Source organism: Lagenorhynchus albirostris, chromosome 5, assembly GCF_949774975.1.
Source record: "Lagenorhynchus albirostris chromosome 5, mLagAlb1.1, whole genome shotgun sequence".
In the NCBI taxonomy this organism is placed as follows: domain Eukaryota; kingdom Metazoa; phylum Chordata; class Mammalia; order Artiodactyla; family Delphinidae; genus Lagenorhynchus; species Lagenorhynchus albirostris.
The window spans coordinates 58,625,166-58,641,050 of record NC_083099.1 but is presented as its reverse complement, the minus strand read 5'-3'; the positions used below and the strand labels follow the sequence as shown (position 1 = coordinate 58,641,050).

The 15,885-nt window shown below is 45.7% G+C and overlaps 1 protein-coding gene across 4 annotated transcripts in view; it reads right to left on the bottom strand.

Annotated features, from left to right (window-relative positions):
- The window catches only part of USP13 (ubiquitin specific peptidase 13), a 136,242-nt gene that overhangs the window by 59,669 nt on the left and 60,688 nt on the right, over positions 1-15,885 (bottom strand). For all 4 annotated transcript variants that reach the window (XM_060150053.1, XM_060150050.1, XM_060150051.1 and 1 more), the window contains exons 9-12: positions 11,974-12,045; positions 11,527-11,620; positions 2,142-2,267; positions 876-1,029 (exon numbers count right to left, since the gene is read on the bottom strand). In XM_060150053.1, the coding sequence (XP_060006036.1) occupies positions 876-1,029; positions 2,142-2,267; positions 11,527-11,620; positions 11,974-12,045 (446 nt within the window). The remainder of the gene's footprint in view (positions 1-875; positions 1,030-2,141; positions 2,268-11,526; positions 11,621-11,973; positions 12,046-15,885) is intronic.

The following is a 15,885-nucleotide window of genomic DNA, read 5'->3' as shown; positions in this document are numbered from 1 at the left end:
CTCGGATGCCAAAGCTGGATTATTTTTAAGAGGCCTCTCTCTGCTTGAATGTCTCACATCAAAACATGCAGCTCTGGGGCTTCCATGGTGGCGCAGTGGTTGGGAGTCCGCCTGCCGATGCGGGGGACGCGGGTTCATGCCCCGGTCCGGGAGGATCCCACATGCCGCGGAGTGGCTGGGCCCGTGGGCCATGGCCGCTGAGCCTGCGCGTCCGGAGCCTGTGCTCTGCAACGGGAGAGGCCACGGCAGTGAGAGGCCACGGCAGTGAGAGGCCCACATACTGCGAAAAAAACCCAAAAAACAACCATGCAGTTCTGGGGCTTCCCTGGTGGCACAGTGGTTGGGAGTCCGCCTGCCGATGCGGCGGACGCGGGTTCATGCCCCGGTCCGGGAGGATCCCATATGCCACGGAGCGGCTGGGCCCGTGGGCCATGGCCGCTGGGCCTGCGCGTCCGGAGCCTGTGCTCCGCAGCGGGAGAGGTCGCGGCAGTGGGAGGCCCACGTACCGCCAAAAAACAAACAAAACAAAACAAAAAATAACATGCAGTTCTGATCACTCCCCTCAGACTTTCCACACAACTTGTGAGTGATAATATTACAAATAATTTCCTCTAAATTAAGCTGCCTCTAAACCAACCAGTCGGTCAAATTTATAGGCACTGAAGTAGGTTCCCTCCATAAGCCCTCCACACAAATGTCAAAAGAAAGTCACATGGGGACTGAGGAAAAGATGAAAAGAGACATGCAAACCAGACACCGTCCGGGCTGGGTCTGCTCCTGATATGACTTCGCAGAGACTGAACTGCAGTATCGCTGACTTGAGGGTTTTCACGTGTGAAGAAGCACACTGCTCATTTCCCACTTTAGAACGTTACCCTTGTTGGTTGCCGCCTCCATGGCCACAGGTAACTGCATCAGGTAATCCACCCTCTCCGTGTAGCGGACTTTTCGGGTCTGACAGCACTGAATACGTTCTTCCACCAAAAACCGAAAAACATCACTTGGGTTTTCTGAGCCAATGCGGTTCCTCTGAAGGTTGGATTATAATAAGTTAGTAAATTTGTGGATATTAAGCCATGAATAAAAATTAGCACAGAATCAAATATAAAGCTGGTGTAAAGATCTGGTGTTACTAAACGCTCCCCCTGGGCATGCCAGTTCACCAGAGTACAGGAAAAGACTGGTAGTTACCTAAAGTCCAAAAATGGGAGATTGGTTAAATATAGTTCATCATGTGAATTAATATTATGCAGCCGTTAAAAGTCATGTCAGAGGGACTGACCTAGAAAGAATTAGAAGAAAGGAGATGTGGAAGCCCAACTAAAGAGAAAGGGAAAAAAAAAATCAAGGACTGCCCTGGAAAAATTAAGCCATGTATGATATGATTATATAAAGGCACTAATGTAAATTATACAGAAATAAAAAAGAAATCATGCTATATTCCAGTAGGTGATGACGTGGCAAAATGTTCACAACAGGTTAAGTGAAAAACACTGCTCACAAACCAACACGTGGAAAATGGATAGCACCTGGAAAATGCCTGGGGGGAAGGGTCAGACACCAAAATGTCAGCACTGCTTGTTTGTGGGAGCAGGTAGCATGGGAGGTTTTGATTTTCTCCTTTGTGCCTATGTTTCCACAACGAACACATCCGTCATCAGGAAAAAAGTAGTTATTTTTTAAGAGAGGGGAAAAAAGCCTTTAATCATGAATTCTCAGTGGCCTTTAAAAAACCACAGCATCTATTAATGTGAGTCGACTCTGCTTTGAGCCGAGTGACCATCTCAGAGTGATGGCAGGAGGACACCAAACACCACATGGAACTCTGAAGGAGCTTATCACAGAGACAAAAAACAAAAAAGGCAAATGAAATAATGGATAAACACTCCCAGAACACGTTCAAATTAGGAGGAGAACAGAGAGTCCCACAAGCGCCCAGGAGGCCGGGCACGAGGGGCAACTACATCAAGCAGTCCGAGCAGAGAAAGGCCCAAAGACGCCGACTCTGAAGCGGCCCGGCCAGGGAAGAACTTAGGTGGGGAGTGGAGGGGCGGAGCATTCCAGTCACACCAGCGGGGACTGCACGCAGGGGTGGGCACACTTCTGACAACCCTTCTGAGCATTTCTGAAGACTGACTTACCTCTACTAGATTCACCAGGTGCAAGAAAAATTCCTGGGCATCCTGCTGTCTGTTGGAGGAGAATTCCGGGTGGCTCCTACTCACAAAGGCCTTAAACATGCGTGGTGAGATCCCATTCTGCTGAGGCTAAAAAATAAAAATAAAACCAACTCACAATACTTTCATACACATTAGCAGCACTAAGTGGGCAGCAGGGTGGGGATTAATATTAGCCCCGATTTCAGATAAGAAAACTGAAGCCCCCGTTAGCTAAATAGTGATAGCGGCCAGCATGCGCTGGATGTTGATTATGTACCAAGCACTGTGCTATGAGCCTGACATGAGAACAGGATGGGGCTCTTCCTGTTGACTTCCTCTGAAGGAAGTTAAAGGAGAGGAGAGGTCTACAGCATCTCCTGTCCCCCCCGCCGCCCATGAGGGAACAGGAGAAAAAGTAAAGGAAATGGTTCTGCAACACCCCAGGCAACCACTGCAGAGCTGCCGGGCTCGTGGAGCTCCCAGGAGCTTGCCCTCACCTGGAGAAGCGGAAGGAGGCTGCCTGCAGCTGCCAGGATGGGAAGAGCAAGGACAACTTTGGCTGACGAGGATGTGTGACCTTCCCCGGGGGCTAAAAGGACAGCTCAGAAGGCAGCCAGGCTCCCCCAGAAAGGACACTGCATAAGATAATGGGCGGGCAGCTGAGGAGACTCGGGCAGGAGCTGGGGGGGAGAGGGGGGGTTACAGAGGTCATCGGGGAGGGCATCAGATAAAAGGTCCCTGTGGAGGTCCCTGAGGGGACAAGCAGGGGTGGAGGGCATCTGTGAAGAACCACTAATGTGCCCCCCACAAAAAGGCCGGCCATGATAGAAGACTCATGGCAGCCAAGAGGGAGCAAACGCACCAGCTCAGGCAAAGGCTCTGCCTTGTCTCCAATCCCCCCAACCCTTGATCCTTGACTCTGGAGGGGCCAGAGGGGGTGGGAGGAGGCAAAGAGGTGGAGCAAGGACAAACAAAGACCGGAGGATGCCGACGCCGACCCTTCTACACTGCCGGTTTCCAAGCCTCCCGAGCTTGGTAGCGGGAGAAGCTTTAAACTGGCTTTAATGTGAACTGGGCTTTTTTTTTTTGCGGTACGCGGGCCTCTCACTGTTGTGACCTCTCCCGTCGCGGAGCACAGGCTCCGGACGCGCAGGCTCAGCGGCCATGGCTCACGGGCCCAGCCTCCGCGGCGTGTGGGATCTTCCCGGACCGGGGCTCGAACCCGTGTCCCCTGCATCGGCAGGCGGACCCTCAACCACTGCGCCACCAGGGAAGCCCTGAACTGGGCTTTTTCATGCTATACTCTGCAGGAAATCCAGGCACTCTGCCTGGGATACTCCGAAGAGGCAGAGTGGAAGATCCACATCACCTTTAAAGACAGAGGTGGGCTCAGGATAAAGCTGTCTCCATCTAATAATGGTGCTACCTGTCACCTCGGTTAATACTCACAGTAACCCTGTGAAGAAGGTTCTACCATCTTCCTCATTTTGCAGCTAAGGAAACCGAGAACTGCAGAGAAGTGCCACAAAGGTCTGTCAACTGAAAGTGGTCTTACGACCAGATTACTATGCAGCCAGCAGAGAGCAGAACCAGAATGAACCCCAGGTTCTGATCCCGATTCCAGGCTCTCGGCAGCAAAGCCAGAGCAGCAGCTGTAGCACAGCACGTCTCAGTGAGACGAACCTCCCCTTGCCAATCAAGCAGAAGAAGTAACTCATGTGCTCTCTGCAAAGGTGCACCCACTTCTCAAAATCTCCACAGGCTCAGCTTCCAGGCCACCTCCCCCTCCTCTGAAGTCCAGAGAACTTGCTCTCTGGGCCATCACTGAGCACATAGCACATGCCTCCTACTTCCTTTAACTTTCAGCCCACTCTGGCCTGTCTCCTCCGCCTGACTGCAGTCCTTGGCAGGCGGAGGCCTTGTCTCACACTTCTTTGAGATCTGGACACCAGGGTCAATGCCCAGGGTCTAGAGGCCACGACAGGTGTGCACAATCACACAGTCAGATGCAACAGGTGATGGGAAAACTCCAACAGCTATCTCCCTGCCGCCACAGGGCAGCTCTACATATAAAATCTCTCCAACACACGTGTTCTAAGCAACGTTTCTAATAAAACTCAGGTGAATTTTCCTGTCCTGCTGAAAATATATCTGACCTAGGCATCCAGCATTTCCCGACCACCTCCTTCATGTAGAACACATCAGGGGTTCTGCCCTCCAAGAGCTGACAGACAACAGCGGGGTGGGGGCGTGATGAGAGACAACACGTATCTATAACAAACGTTAGCGAACACTGCAGAGGACTTGAAACAGTGCTGACAGCTCTGGGAGAACTCCCCAAAGTGGCAACATCTGAGGGCTTGGAACCTGTACATAAATGACCAGCTTACACACACACACACACACACACACACGAGGCTTCAGATGTGCTTCTAGGGCTAAGTGAAGACCAATTTATATCTGGTGATCAGTTTAACTACCCACACATACACCTCCCGAAAGGAATGTAAAAGTTTGTAACTTTCCCCAGTCACAATGCCGATTATATCTACATGGTATCAGCCAACACACGCATGCAAAACTAATGCCTTACATTTGCATAATGCCTAACAGTCATTCATTCAATAGAAATTTACTGAGTGTTATAAAATGTCAGACACTATTCTAGGTACCTGGATGAATATTCACTAGGTGCCAGGCATAGTTCTGAACACTTTATACATGCATCTTACTTAAATCACCCAACTTCATGAGGTGATTACTATTATTATTTTCTCCACTTGAGGCAAACTGGAGGCAAACTGAGGCAAACTGAGGCAAAGAGGAGTTAAGTAACTGGCCCAGGATCACACAACTAGAAAAGTCAATCACAGCCTCTCTTTATCCATCTGTCTTTCTCTTGTGTCCTAATACTGCTTGTTGCACACGTGTGCCCAGCTCTCACCTCTGATGTACCTGAGTCCCTCTTACCAGTTGCTGTGAAGAGTATACAGTCTGTCTGGACTCTGGGCAAGCCCTCTTCAAACCCACGCACCCCTGGGGCCAACATCACAGGCCAGGCCAGCAATGACATGTCCACTCTGGGCAGTGCAGAGACACCGCTTGGAATACATCTATTCGCGTTGTGCATTTCGGCGTAGGCACGCACATAAGCAAACACTCACTGCCTGCTGCTGCTGGTGTTAATTCTTACAAGCTGTGCTTGGAACTTGAGGTGGCTGCCAGTACCCATCAAAGCAGCTGCTTGGAAAAGTTTACTAACTTGCTGAAAACAGATTCTGAAAAGCTGGTTGCTGCTCTGTGCCACCACGTGGTTGTACAGCTGGGAGGAGACGTTTCAATGGAGACTCTGGTGAAAACTCCAGAGACTCAGCCCCCCACTTGGACAGCAGCCCAGCCTCATTCATTCCCCTCCCAAGCCTCTTCTCTCTCGGTGCCCATTTCAGTTCTTTGTTTTCCCTCAACTGACCTTGCTTAATCCCTGGTGCAACAGACAAGCTATAGCTTGAGAATTGATGGTCACTGAGAAGTTATTTGAAAAGCTTCCTAACCGGAGAGATGCTGCCTCTCCCTCCCCACATCTCACGGCAGACCAGCTCCTGGCTCTCACAGCTGGGTTGGATTTATCTCAAACTCGGCTTCCCCACACTTAATGCCTAACCATCAGCTGACGCCTCTGCCTGCACCCATGTCCCACACCTATTCCGTCTCTGATTTCTGAGGGGAGGTCTCACTAATTCCCATGTTCAACTATTACTATGTTCGCTTCATGTCTGATAGAAAATCAGGTTATCAAAAAAAGAGCCTGAATCTAATGAAGCTTCCAGATCTAACTTGCAGCTTGTAAGAAACACAAGCTAAACAATACCTCAAGGAAGCAATCATTAGAGCAATCCTGGGGCAAATGATCCGGCTCCTTCAACAAACCAATCGCTTGTAAAAAGAGGGGGACTCTGAAAAGATGTCTTTGATACTGCAGGGGAAAATCTATATGTGGGCTGGGTATTGGCTGATACATTTTGTTGTAACACTTTAAGCAACTTTCAACATGATATTAACGTTTAAAAAAAAAGAAGGTATTCTAGTTACAGGTGCATACTGAATATTTACAGGGGAAAAGGATGATGCTTAGATTTTGTGTCAAAATACTGTGGGGAAAGGAGAGGAAGGGAAGGGAAAACTTGAGTTCAGGAGGGACTGATGAAACCATATTGGCAGTAATGGTGACTGCTGAGCTACATGATGGTACGTGGAGGCTCATTATACTTTGCTCTCTACGTGTGTGTATATTTGCATATTTAAATTTTTTTTTAAAAGGTCAGGCTCTAGAATAAGGCAGTTACTTCAAAGAAACCAAAAAGCCTAAATAAGAACCAAAAGGAATTCCCTGTCAGTCCAGTGGTTAAGACTTGGCGCTTTCACTGCTGTGGTCCGGGTTCAATCGCTAATCAGGGAACTAAGATCCTGCAAGCCATATGGCACCACCAAAATAAATAAACAAGAACCAAAGAAGTAAATCAAAGAAATAACATGTTTCCTGGTTGGCACTGGGTCAGTGTCATCACCTGAGTGTCCCCTACGGGCCCATCACCAAACAAGGCTAGAGAGATCAAACTGACCAAGAATCAGACCCGCCTTCAGGAAGCTCTCGCTCTTGCTGTGAGCTGCCCCTCGGACCCCAGAAGCAAAGGCTAGTCTTGACAACTAACTTTATAAGAGGGAGCCCCAGACAGTCTCCTAAATAGCACCCACCTAAGGAACCTGTCGTAGTTATAGAGTGCTGTACTTACTTTCTCCATCAGCAACTGCAAAACAGATCAGCTAAAATTGGAGAGAGGACTACCGTGTTCAGAATCTTTCCCAAATGCTTACACAGAACTTTCTGTTTAACACTGCAACCAAGAAGGCAGCCAGCCAGTGTCCACTCATATTCCTCTGAGGCTAATGCTTTAATTAATAAACAAGCAGCAAGATGAGACTTTATATCACTTTAGAGCAACGGTTGTACAGATGCTTACATTATAAGATCACAGGAATGAAAAAAATACATGCATCTCAGCCGTCCCCAAACACAGGTGTACGTCATCTGCTGATTTAAACTTTTAACCTTAAACCATAAACCTTGGACCAGTAATTCCTAACTCACGTCCAAACCCCAAATCTCCTAAGCTAAAGGAACAGAGGGTATTCCCCCAAGCTATTTTTCGTATTTCAAAAGATGAGTTAGAAATGTTACATTTGCCCAAAGTAGGAAAATGGAGGTTAGTGAAAACAAAGTTCTTATGGTTGGAGCTAAAATTACATCATCTGGAAGTAGAACCCTGGTTATATCATGTTGATTAAAAACTGAGACCAGCAATTCTGTGTCAAGGATTAGTTAGATGGGAAATTAAATGAACTGTCACTTAAGAAACAGTTTGTTCGGAATACAGAACTGTTAATAATGTGCTATCTTCAGGAGAAATAAATTATGGAGTATTCAGCATTAAATTGTGTGAAAGCACTGTCTTAGAATGCATAAAGATCAGGAATATTATTATTATTATTTTTGCGGTACGCGGGCCTCTCACTGTTGTGGCCTCTCCCATTGCGGAGCACAGGCTCTGGATGCGCAGGCTCAGCGGCCATGGCTCACAGGCCCAGCCACTCCACAGCCTGTGGGATCTTCCTGGATCGGGGCACGAACCCGTGTCCTCTGCATCGGCAGGCAGACTCAACAATTGCGCCACCAGGGAAGCCCAGGAATATTATTTTTTGAAGAAGAAAAAGTGTCCTCTTATAGTGAGGAGGTTTTAGCTACTATAGATGCAATTTAATTTTAAAAATCAATTCAACAAATTTAAACAGAAATGGCAGTGCCCCCAAAAAACACTGCAAATCTTTTTATAGATGAAATATGTATTAAGCATGCATACATAAAAACTAGATTTCACCTTGGTCTGTAGCAGAGCAACTTAATATCCAGAAGTATATATTTTAGAAATGACCCAAGATGTGAGTAGCCCAAGTTACTGGGCTACCTGGTAATTCCGCAAACTTTAAGCAACCCCTTTTTTTTTTAACTTTTTATTTTATATTGGAGTATAGTTGATTAACAATGTTGTGTTACTTTCAGGTGTAGAGCAAAGTGATTCCTTTATACATATACATGTACCTATTCTTTTTCAAATTCTTTTCCCATTTAGGTTGTTACATAATATTGAGCAGCGTTCCCTGTGCTACACAGTAGGTCCTTGTTGGTTTTCCATATAGCAGTGTGTACATGTCAATTCCAAACTCCCAATCTATCCCTTCCCCCAACCTTCCCCCCGCTTTGTAAATAAGTTCATTTGTATCTTTGGTTTTTTTTTTAGATTCTGCATGTAAGCAGATTATCATACTATATTTCACTTTCTCTGCCTGACTTACTTCACTCAGTATGACAATCTCTAGGTCCATCCATGTTGCTGCAAATGGCATCATTTCATTCTTTTTAATATAAGCAGCCCCTTTTGTCATCCACCTACCAGCATCTACACACTGAGGCACTGGGAGCCTGAAACAAGTACTGGAACAACTGTTAGAGAAGCAGGACGGTGCAGTGGTCAATACAGCACACACTCAGGGCCAGACTGCTTGGTGTAAACCCCAGCTCTCCCACTCCCTGGCTTTGTAACTTTAGGTTAGGATTCTGTGCATCCATTTCTGCATCAGTGAACACACAGGAAGGGCCTGGCCTTTCGTAAGCACTGTGTAATGCTAGTTACTGGTATCTCTGGTGGTGACCCTGTAAAAAAGCATTCCTGCCACATGGCTCTGTGTTCTCTCCCCTGCACCACACATTCTTTCGTAATCTATCCTCTTCTTTGCTTCAGCACATCTTCTTTCATCTCTCGGAGCATTTCAGGCTCATCTACAAGATAAGACACAAACACCAGAGACCTAGCACAAGACCAGCTGACCAAAGGGCTCCTGAGACCTGAAAGAAGAAAGATTCTCACAAATTGGTTTCTCTGAAACCAAATGCCAGTGAAAATCCTGATGCCTCAGAAAGTAATTCTCTCCACTGTCAAGGAGTGGAGATTTTACAGTGAATTACTTGCCTGTTCAAGTAACAGCTTGAAACTGGCACCTCCAGGGCCACAAAGAAAATCCTACGGTCAACTCAAGCTCATTCTGAATGTTAAAGGGACCCAATTGATCCTGGCATGTTGGAGCACGGAAAGGACTTTACAAATCATCTAGATCAAGGGTCACATACCCAAATACCCAGCGTACCAGCCAGGTCACGAATCACAAAGGGACTGGGGCCAGCTGGGGACAGTGTGTCCTGTATGAAGGGAGGGCTGCTACTCAGCTCCAGCCACTGCTGTCACGGGCCTGGGACTGCCAGAGGCTCTGAGTGTTTAAAAGAAGCTGGAAAGTCAGATTCTGGGGAGGGGGCGAGGTGCAAGCAAAACACACCTGCAAGACAGATATGGTCCAAGTGCTGCCGGGTTTCACACCTTGAACCAGACAGGGCAGGGCAAGCCTCAGACCCCTGGAGATCACACAGCTACCATGCTAATCTAATGGTGGGGAGGGGACTAGGGTCCCCAGCTGTTCACAGACTCAATAAAGAATATGACTTATATAAGGACTACTTTTTTTTCTAATGTAAAAGGATATTGTGATATTAAAACCAAATTTTCCTTCCAAACACTGCTAAATTGATGAGTTTTCATTTCCCATTTTCTCAAATGAGGAGATTCCAAAAGCACAACCGTCCTGTACTGTACACAGATTTTATTTACATTAGAGAGGGGACCTTCACACTTGCACTATTCACAACCGCCAGCGAGACCAATCTTCCATTTGATGGTTGAGACTGAAAGGTTACGGGGCTTGCCCCCAGTCTCCAGATCCCTTGCAAAGGCAGGAGAGGAAGCCAGGCTCCCGAGTCCCAATTAGTCTCCATCTCCTCCACCAGGGCAGGTGGGACTCTGCCCCGAGAGTGGCCCAAGAAGTGACAGCCTGGATGAACACCCAGGATAAATGTGATCAAAAACAACATTTGGGGCCAAGTTTTTTCACCATCACCTCTTCAAAGTTCCACAGGAGCTCAGAGGTAGAAGAAGCCTGGATAACCCGATAGCCCAGACCACCTCAACTGCATCCCAACTGGGGGTCTTCCTGTCTGGCGTGGATAAGGGACTCATGGTTGCAATGCTAGATAACAATGCCACTGGAGGACTTAGGTTTGCCTGGCCATGACACTCTGATCTCCAGGCCTGGCCCTCAGAATGTCTACATCCCTCTCCACCCTCTCACAACCCACTTCCCTCTCCCCACCCCCAGACACTGCCTCTGTATGTTCCCTTCCTAGTCTCTCTTCTCCTGTTTGCTCCATTTCCCCAACTAATTGGTTTCCTGATGAAAAAGAACTTATTCCCTTTTGATTCTTGCTCTCAGTCTGCAGGCGTTAGTCAAGGATGACTGACTTAAGCTGGGAGCACAGAGGTCACACACTTGAGACACAGAACTGAAAGAACTTGCCCACTAAGTCAAGACAAGGTACCCTGGAGGCAGAGCAGGGGTTGGGGAAGTGGGGCCTGCATTCCACCCAGGATGACTGCAGCTGTGGGAGCCAAGACCGCCAAATACAGCTGTGTAAGCTGCGCACTGCACAACTCCAAGGGCACCACTCCAAGAGGCCAGGCTGCAAGTGGCGCCATCTGGAGTTGCGTTAACAGAGCAGCCCAGGGAGGGGTCAGTGGCCCAACCTGCAGGCACATGGAAATGGGAGTCTGGCTATTAGGAGATGAAGCACATCTTTCAATGAGTCAAGTAATAGTGACTGAATGGCCAACTGAGTTTCCTATACTGGAGTGTGCTTACAAACTCCCTGGCAGCTTAGTTAAAATGAGGACTGCCCAGCCCTTCCCAGAAATTCAGAATCCTCAGCTCTAGGGGCGGGATAGGAATATGTGTGTTGTTTTTTTTAACAACCAGCCTCTTGAGAAACGCTAGCAAAACAGAGTTGAGGCTTAGGAGAACACAAACACTACAAGGGCCAAGATTGGGTTACCGAGGGGAAAATGTTTATATTTTTATACGTTTATTCCTTCCATCCCAGCACTACTTTATGAATAATATTATTTCTAAAGACCATTAATGATGGCAATCACATATAATCCATGAAGCAAATGCCACTAGAAACCCCAACCCTGGCTATTCCTTACCACGATTTTTAAGAGCAGAGAGACACCCTAGACCCTAAAATGAAAGAGCTATTTTGACAGCTCGCTAAATTGATGGCCACCATTCGCCAAATCATAGGAAATCCATGCTCTTGCTGAGAAGGTTCCTCTTTCCAGCATTTCACTGTGGCAAACACCCAGACACATACCTTGGGCTCCTCCTTCATCACCTGTTCAATGAGCTCGGATTTCATCGGAGGTTTTGAATACTGGCCTGAGAGAAGGCCATGTCCTAACTTAGTCCTGGACAGGAGGGAGAAACAGACAAAAAGGTTATTGCTGTTTCCCCTCAGAGATATTAAAATTATCTACAAATTTCAATAAGTACACCTGCTTTTAGGTGGAACACTGTATCTCAATTACTCACAAATAACTTATCTGTTTGATTCTGCTTCATACTGATTCCATTTTCAACTTTTCTCAGTACTTTACAATTTTACTGATTTTTTTCTTTTTACAAAAGCAACACATGCTTCTTTCAGAATACTTTAAAAAATACAGACAATAAAGAAGAGAATTGCCTTTAATTCTGCAACCCAGAGAAAACCACTATGAACACTATATCAGATACTTAAAAATTACAACAGGGCACTTACATCTGTGTGTTGAAATCTTGTGTTGGATCTAAAGGAGAGTAGTCAAATATTCTTGGAAGATTTCCTACATACCTAGAAAATGAAAAGCAACGGTCAAAACATAGGAACTGAGAGATGAACAGAACCCAAATAAGCTATCATCCTAGCTAAGACCTTCTTGCCTTTCTGTCAACACTACATCACCCACCTGAAGAGAATTTTTTCCTGAGCTCCTACCTCTGCAGTCATATTCATGGGTCTCCCTAAAAGGTTTATGCTTCTATCAATGGGTCTCAACCCCAGGTACGAGTTAGAATCCCCTAAAGAGCTTCTAGAAAAAATACGAAAGCCAGAGCCACCCCCAGATGTTCTGATTTCACTGCCTGAGGCTGAGGCCCGGGATTTGGAATCTTTTACAAGTTCCCCAAGTGAGTCTAACATGTAGTCAGAGTCAAGGACCACTGGCTTACGCCATCTCAACTACCTTCCCCAAAACGAAAGGTAAGGTTAGGAATTGTTCTGGTGGCGTCAAAATGAATAATGACAGCAGTAACAACTACCGTTTCTGAAGCGTTTCCTAAACTGCCTGATTAAGACTTCATTACAACCATATGAGGAAGGAATTATTGTCGTTACCTCATTTTGAGAGATGAGAAATCAGGGTGCAAATGCATTAGGTACCTTCCAAAATCACCCAAGAGGGAGTGATGAAGCCCAGAGTAGACCCAGGCAGCCTGGCGCCCAAGCTGTGCCCTGAACCACGCTGCCAGATGTACCTGCCCCATCCACAGTCCCTTGTGCAGCCCACAAGCCCTCCTTCTGACCAGTTTACCTGACAGAGCAGTCTAACTGTAACCATCCATCTCTCACCTCAACACACAATCATTTCTTTTTTTTTAAATTTTCCTCCAAACGTGTCAAAAATATATTTTCCTGTATTAGTTGTTTCCAGGAGTACATATCTGTCAGTCTGTCTACAGAGAAATCTTCAAAATTAAGTAGATGAATAAACTAATATCTTTTTCATTGAACAAGCATGTTTTTCAAGAGAAAGCATATAAGTGAATTCATTACATTTAAATAATTACACATAGATTGGGAATTATTTTAGTTTTAATTTTTTTAACATCTTTATTGGAGTATAATTGCTTTATAACGTAATGAATCAGCTATACGTATACATATATCCCCATATCCCCTCCCTCTTGCGTCTCCCTCCCACCCTCCCTATCCCACCCCTCTAGGTGGTCACAGAGCACCGAGCTGATCTCCCTGTGCTATGCGGCAGCTTCCTATAGAGCTATCTATTTTACGTTTGGTAGTGTATACATGTCCATGCCACTCTCTCACTTTGTCCCAGCTTACCCTTCCCCCTCCCTGTGTCCTAAGGTCCATTCTCTATGTCTGCTGCGTCTTTATTCCTGTCCTGCCCCTAGGTTCTTCAGAACCTTTTTTTTTTTTTTTAGATTCCATATATGTGTCAACACACAATCATTTCTTTCACTTCTTAAGTTCATTTCCTATTTCACGCCCCCTGCTTTGTGCTGTTCACCTTTCCCTCTTGAGGCTTGGACTCTCTGAGCCTGACAGCTCTAGGAAGAGGCAACCAGAAGCAGATCCCTCTCCCTGTCCCTTCCTGCACCCTGCCCTGTCTGCTTCTCTGACCTCATTCCCTCCCCTCTCTCCCAGACCACAACGCCCCGGCCATTTCCCCTTCTTGCTGCCCAGGGCACACCAAGCTCGCTCCTGCTTCAGGGTCATGCCATCCTGCTATCTCTTTCCTGGAACGCTCTCTCTACAGATCCTTGCTCCCTTTCATGTTCCATATCACCTGAGCCTGGCTAACTTTCTTCTTGGCATGAATCACTATTTGCAACTATACAATTTATTTATGTTCTTGTTTACTATCTTTCTAGAGATCACATACTAGACTATAATCTCCATGAAGGCAGAGACTTTAAATGACTGCATCTCCAGCACTAGAACAGCATCTAACATGTAAAAGGCACTTGATAAATATGTGTTGAATGAATATATTCATATCATTTAATCACACAACCAATTTTCATAACTGACTACCTAATGACCCAACAGAACAGGCATTACTGCAGTAAAGTCTTGGCAGAGACATGATACACTACAGTTAGTAATGACCTCTAATTAGATCCCTGAAATACTAGAAACTTCTAGGCACCTGCTGATTACAAACTCGGAATTTGTATCCAAGGTTATGTACCAACATAAAAATTAACAGAGCACACGTCTCTGGAATAGTCCCATTCAAATGGCTTTTGGTTGTATCACTAGAACAACAATTCCGTTTAGAAATTTTCAATGGACCAAAAGCCAAATAATAGATAAACCAAACTATATTCAGAGTCAGAGGTTGCACTGAAGAATTCTTAATTAATATACAACACGATAAACATTATAAACATTAGCTCTCTCACAATATCTTTATCATATCCAGTCTTTATCATATCATATCATATCATATCTTTATCATATCCAGTCTTTATCATCTCTCACAATCCAGTCTTTATCATATCTCAAAACCTGACAAGACAAAAAAAAATCCACTGGTAAGATGAACATTAGTGAAAACCTTATGCTTTCCGGCAAGGTTGATGGAGAAGAATAACGTTAAAGGGGGTAATAAATCTTTGATGTCAGAAAAGTCCATTTTGCTAGTAATTTATATTCCTTTTCTAATCAATGAGGAATATCTTCTATTACAACAAAATTAAATTAAAAGGCAGCAGTAGGGGTTTCCCTGCAGTAATTAAGAATCCACCTGCCAATGCAGGGGACAGGGGTTCAAGCCCTTGGTCTGGGAAGATCCTACATGCCGCGGAGCAACTAAGCCCGTGCGCCACAACTACTGAGCCTGCGCTCTAGAGCCCGCGAGTCACAACTACTGAAGCCCACGTGCCTAGAGCCCATGCTCTGCAACAAGAGAAGCCACCGCAATGAGAAGCTTATGCACCGCCAACAAAGAGTAGCCGCCGTTCGCTGCAACTAGAGAAGGCCCACGCGCAGCAACGAAGACCCAACGCAACCAAAATTTAAAAATAAATAAATAAAATTTTAAAATTTCAAAAATTTTTAAAAGGCAGAAATAATGCTGGATAATTTTTAAAGTATCAATACTTATATCTTCAATTTGTAATCTAGTGGTTTTCAAAGCAAAAAACAGTTTTGCTACCTGACAATCCATCTTTGTTGTCATTCAATTCGTACACCAGTTTATTTAGATTTGCTCCTCATCGGAATTATTTTGAAATGTAAACTGGGTTCAAGTGGCAGGCAGGGTATCAAGGAGTCCAGCTGATGTTCCCAAATTACACCATGGTTGTGCATAAGTCATTTAATCTCTCTGTGAGTCACTCTTTCTACTTACAAAATGGAGATACCAGTCCTGGACGTAACTCCACTGAGTTAGTCCCACTGGGGAAAAAGTAGTTTGAAGAGCAAGTACTTCAACCCAGTGATATTCGGTAAAAGAACCAAAAGACCGAGGACAAGTATGAAAAATAAGTTGCTCATGTTCTAATATATACAGTAAATGTTTAGGAAATAGAATACAAAATGTTAGATACTACAAAATTCTACAACCCTTGAAACGAGACCAGGTAAGAGATTCAAATCTTAATTCCAAATTATAGACATGAGGTACTTTTTTTTTTTTTTTTGCGGTACGCGGGCCTCTCACTGTTGTGGCCTCTCCCGTTGTGGAGCACAGGCTCCGGACACACAGGCTCTGCAGCCATGGCTCACGGGCCCAGCCGCTCCGCGGCATGTGGGATCTTCCCAGACTGGGGCATGAACCCGTGTCCCCTGCATCGGCAGGCGGACGCTCAACCACTGCACCACCTGGGAAGCCCTGAGGTACATTTTTTCATTGAAGAAAAAATTCAGAAAGTTAATTGTTCA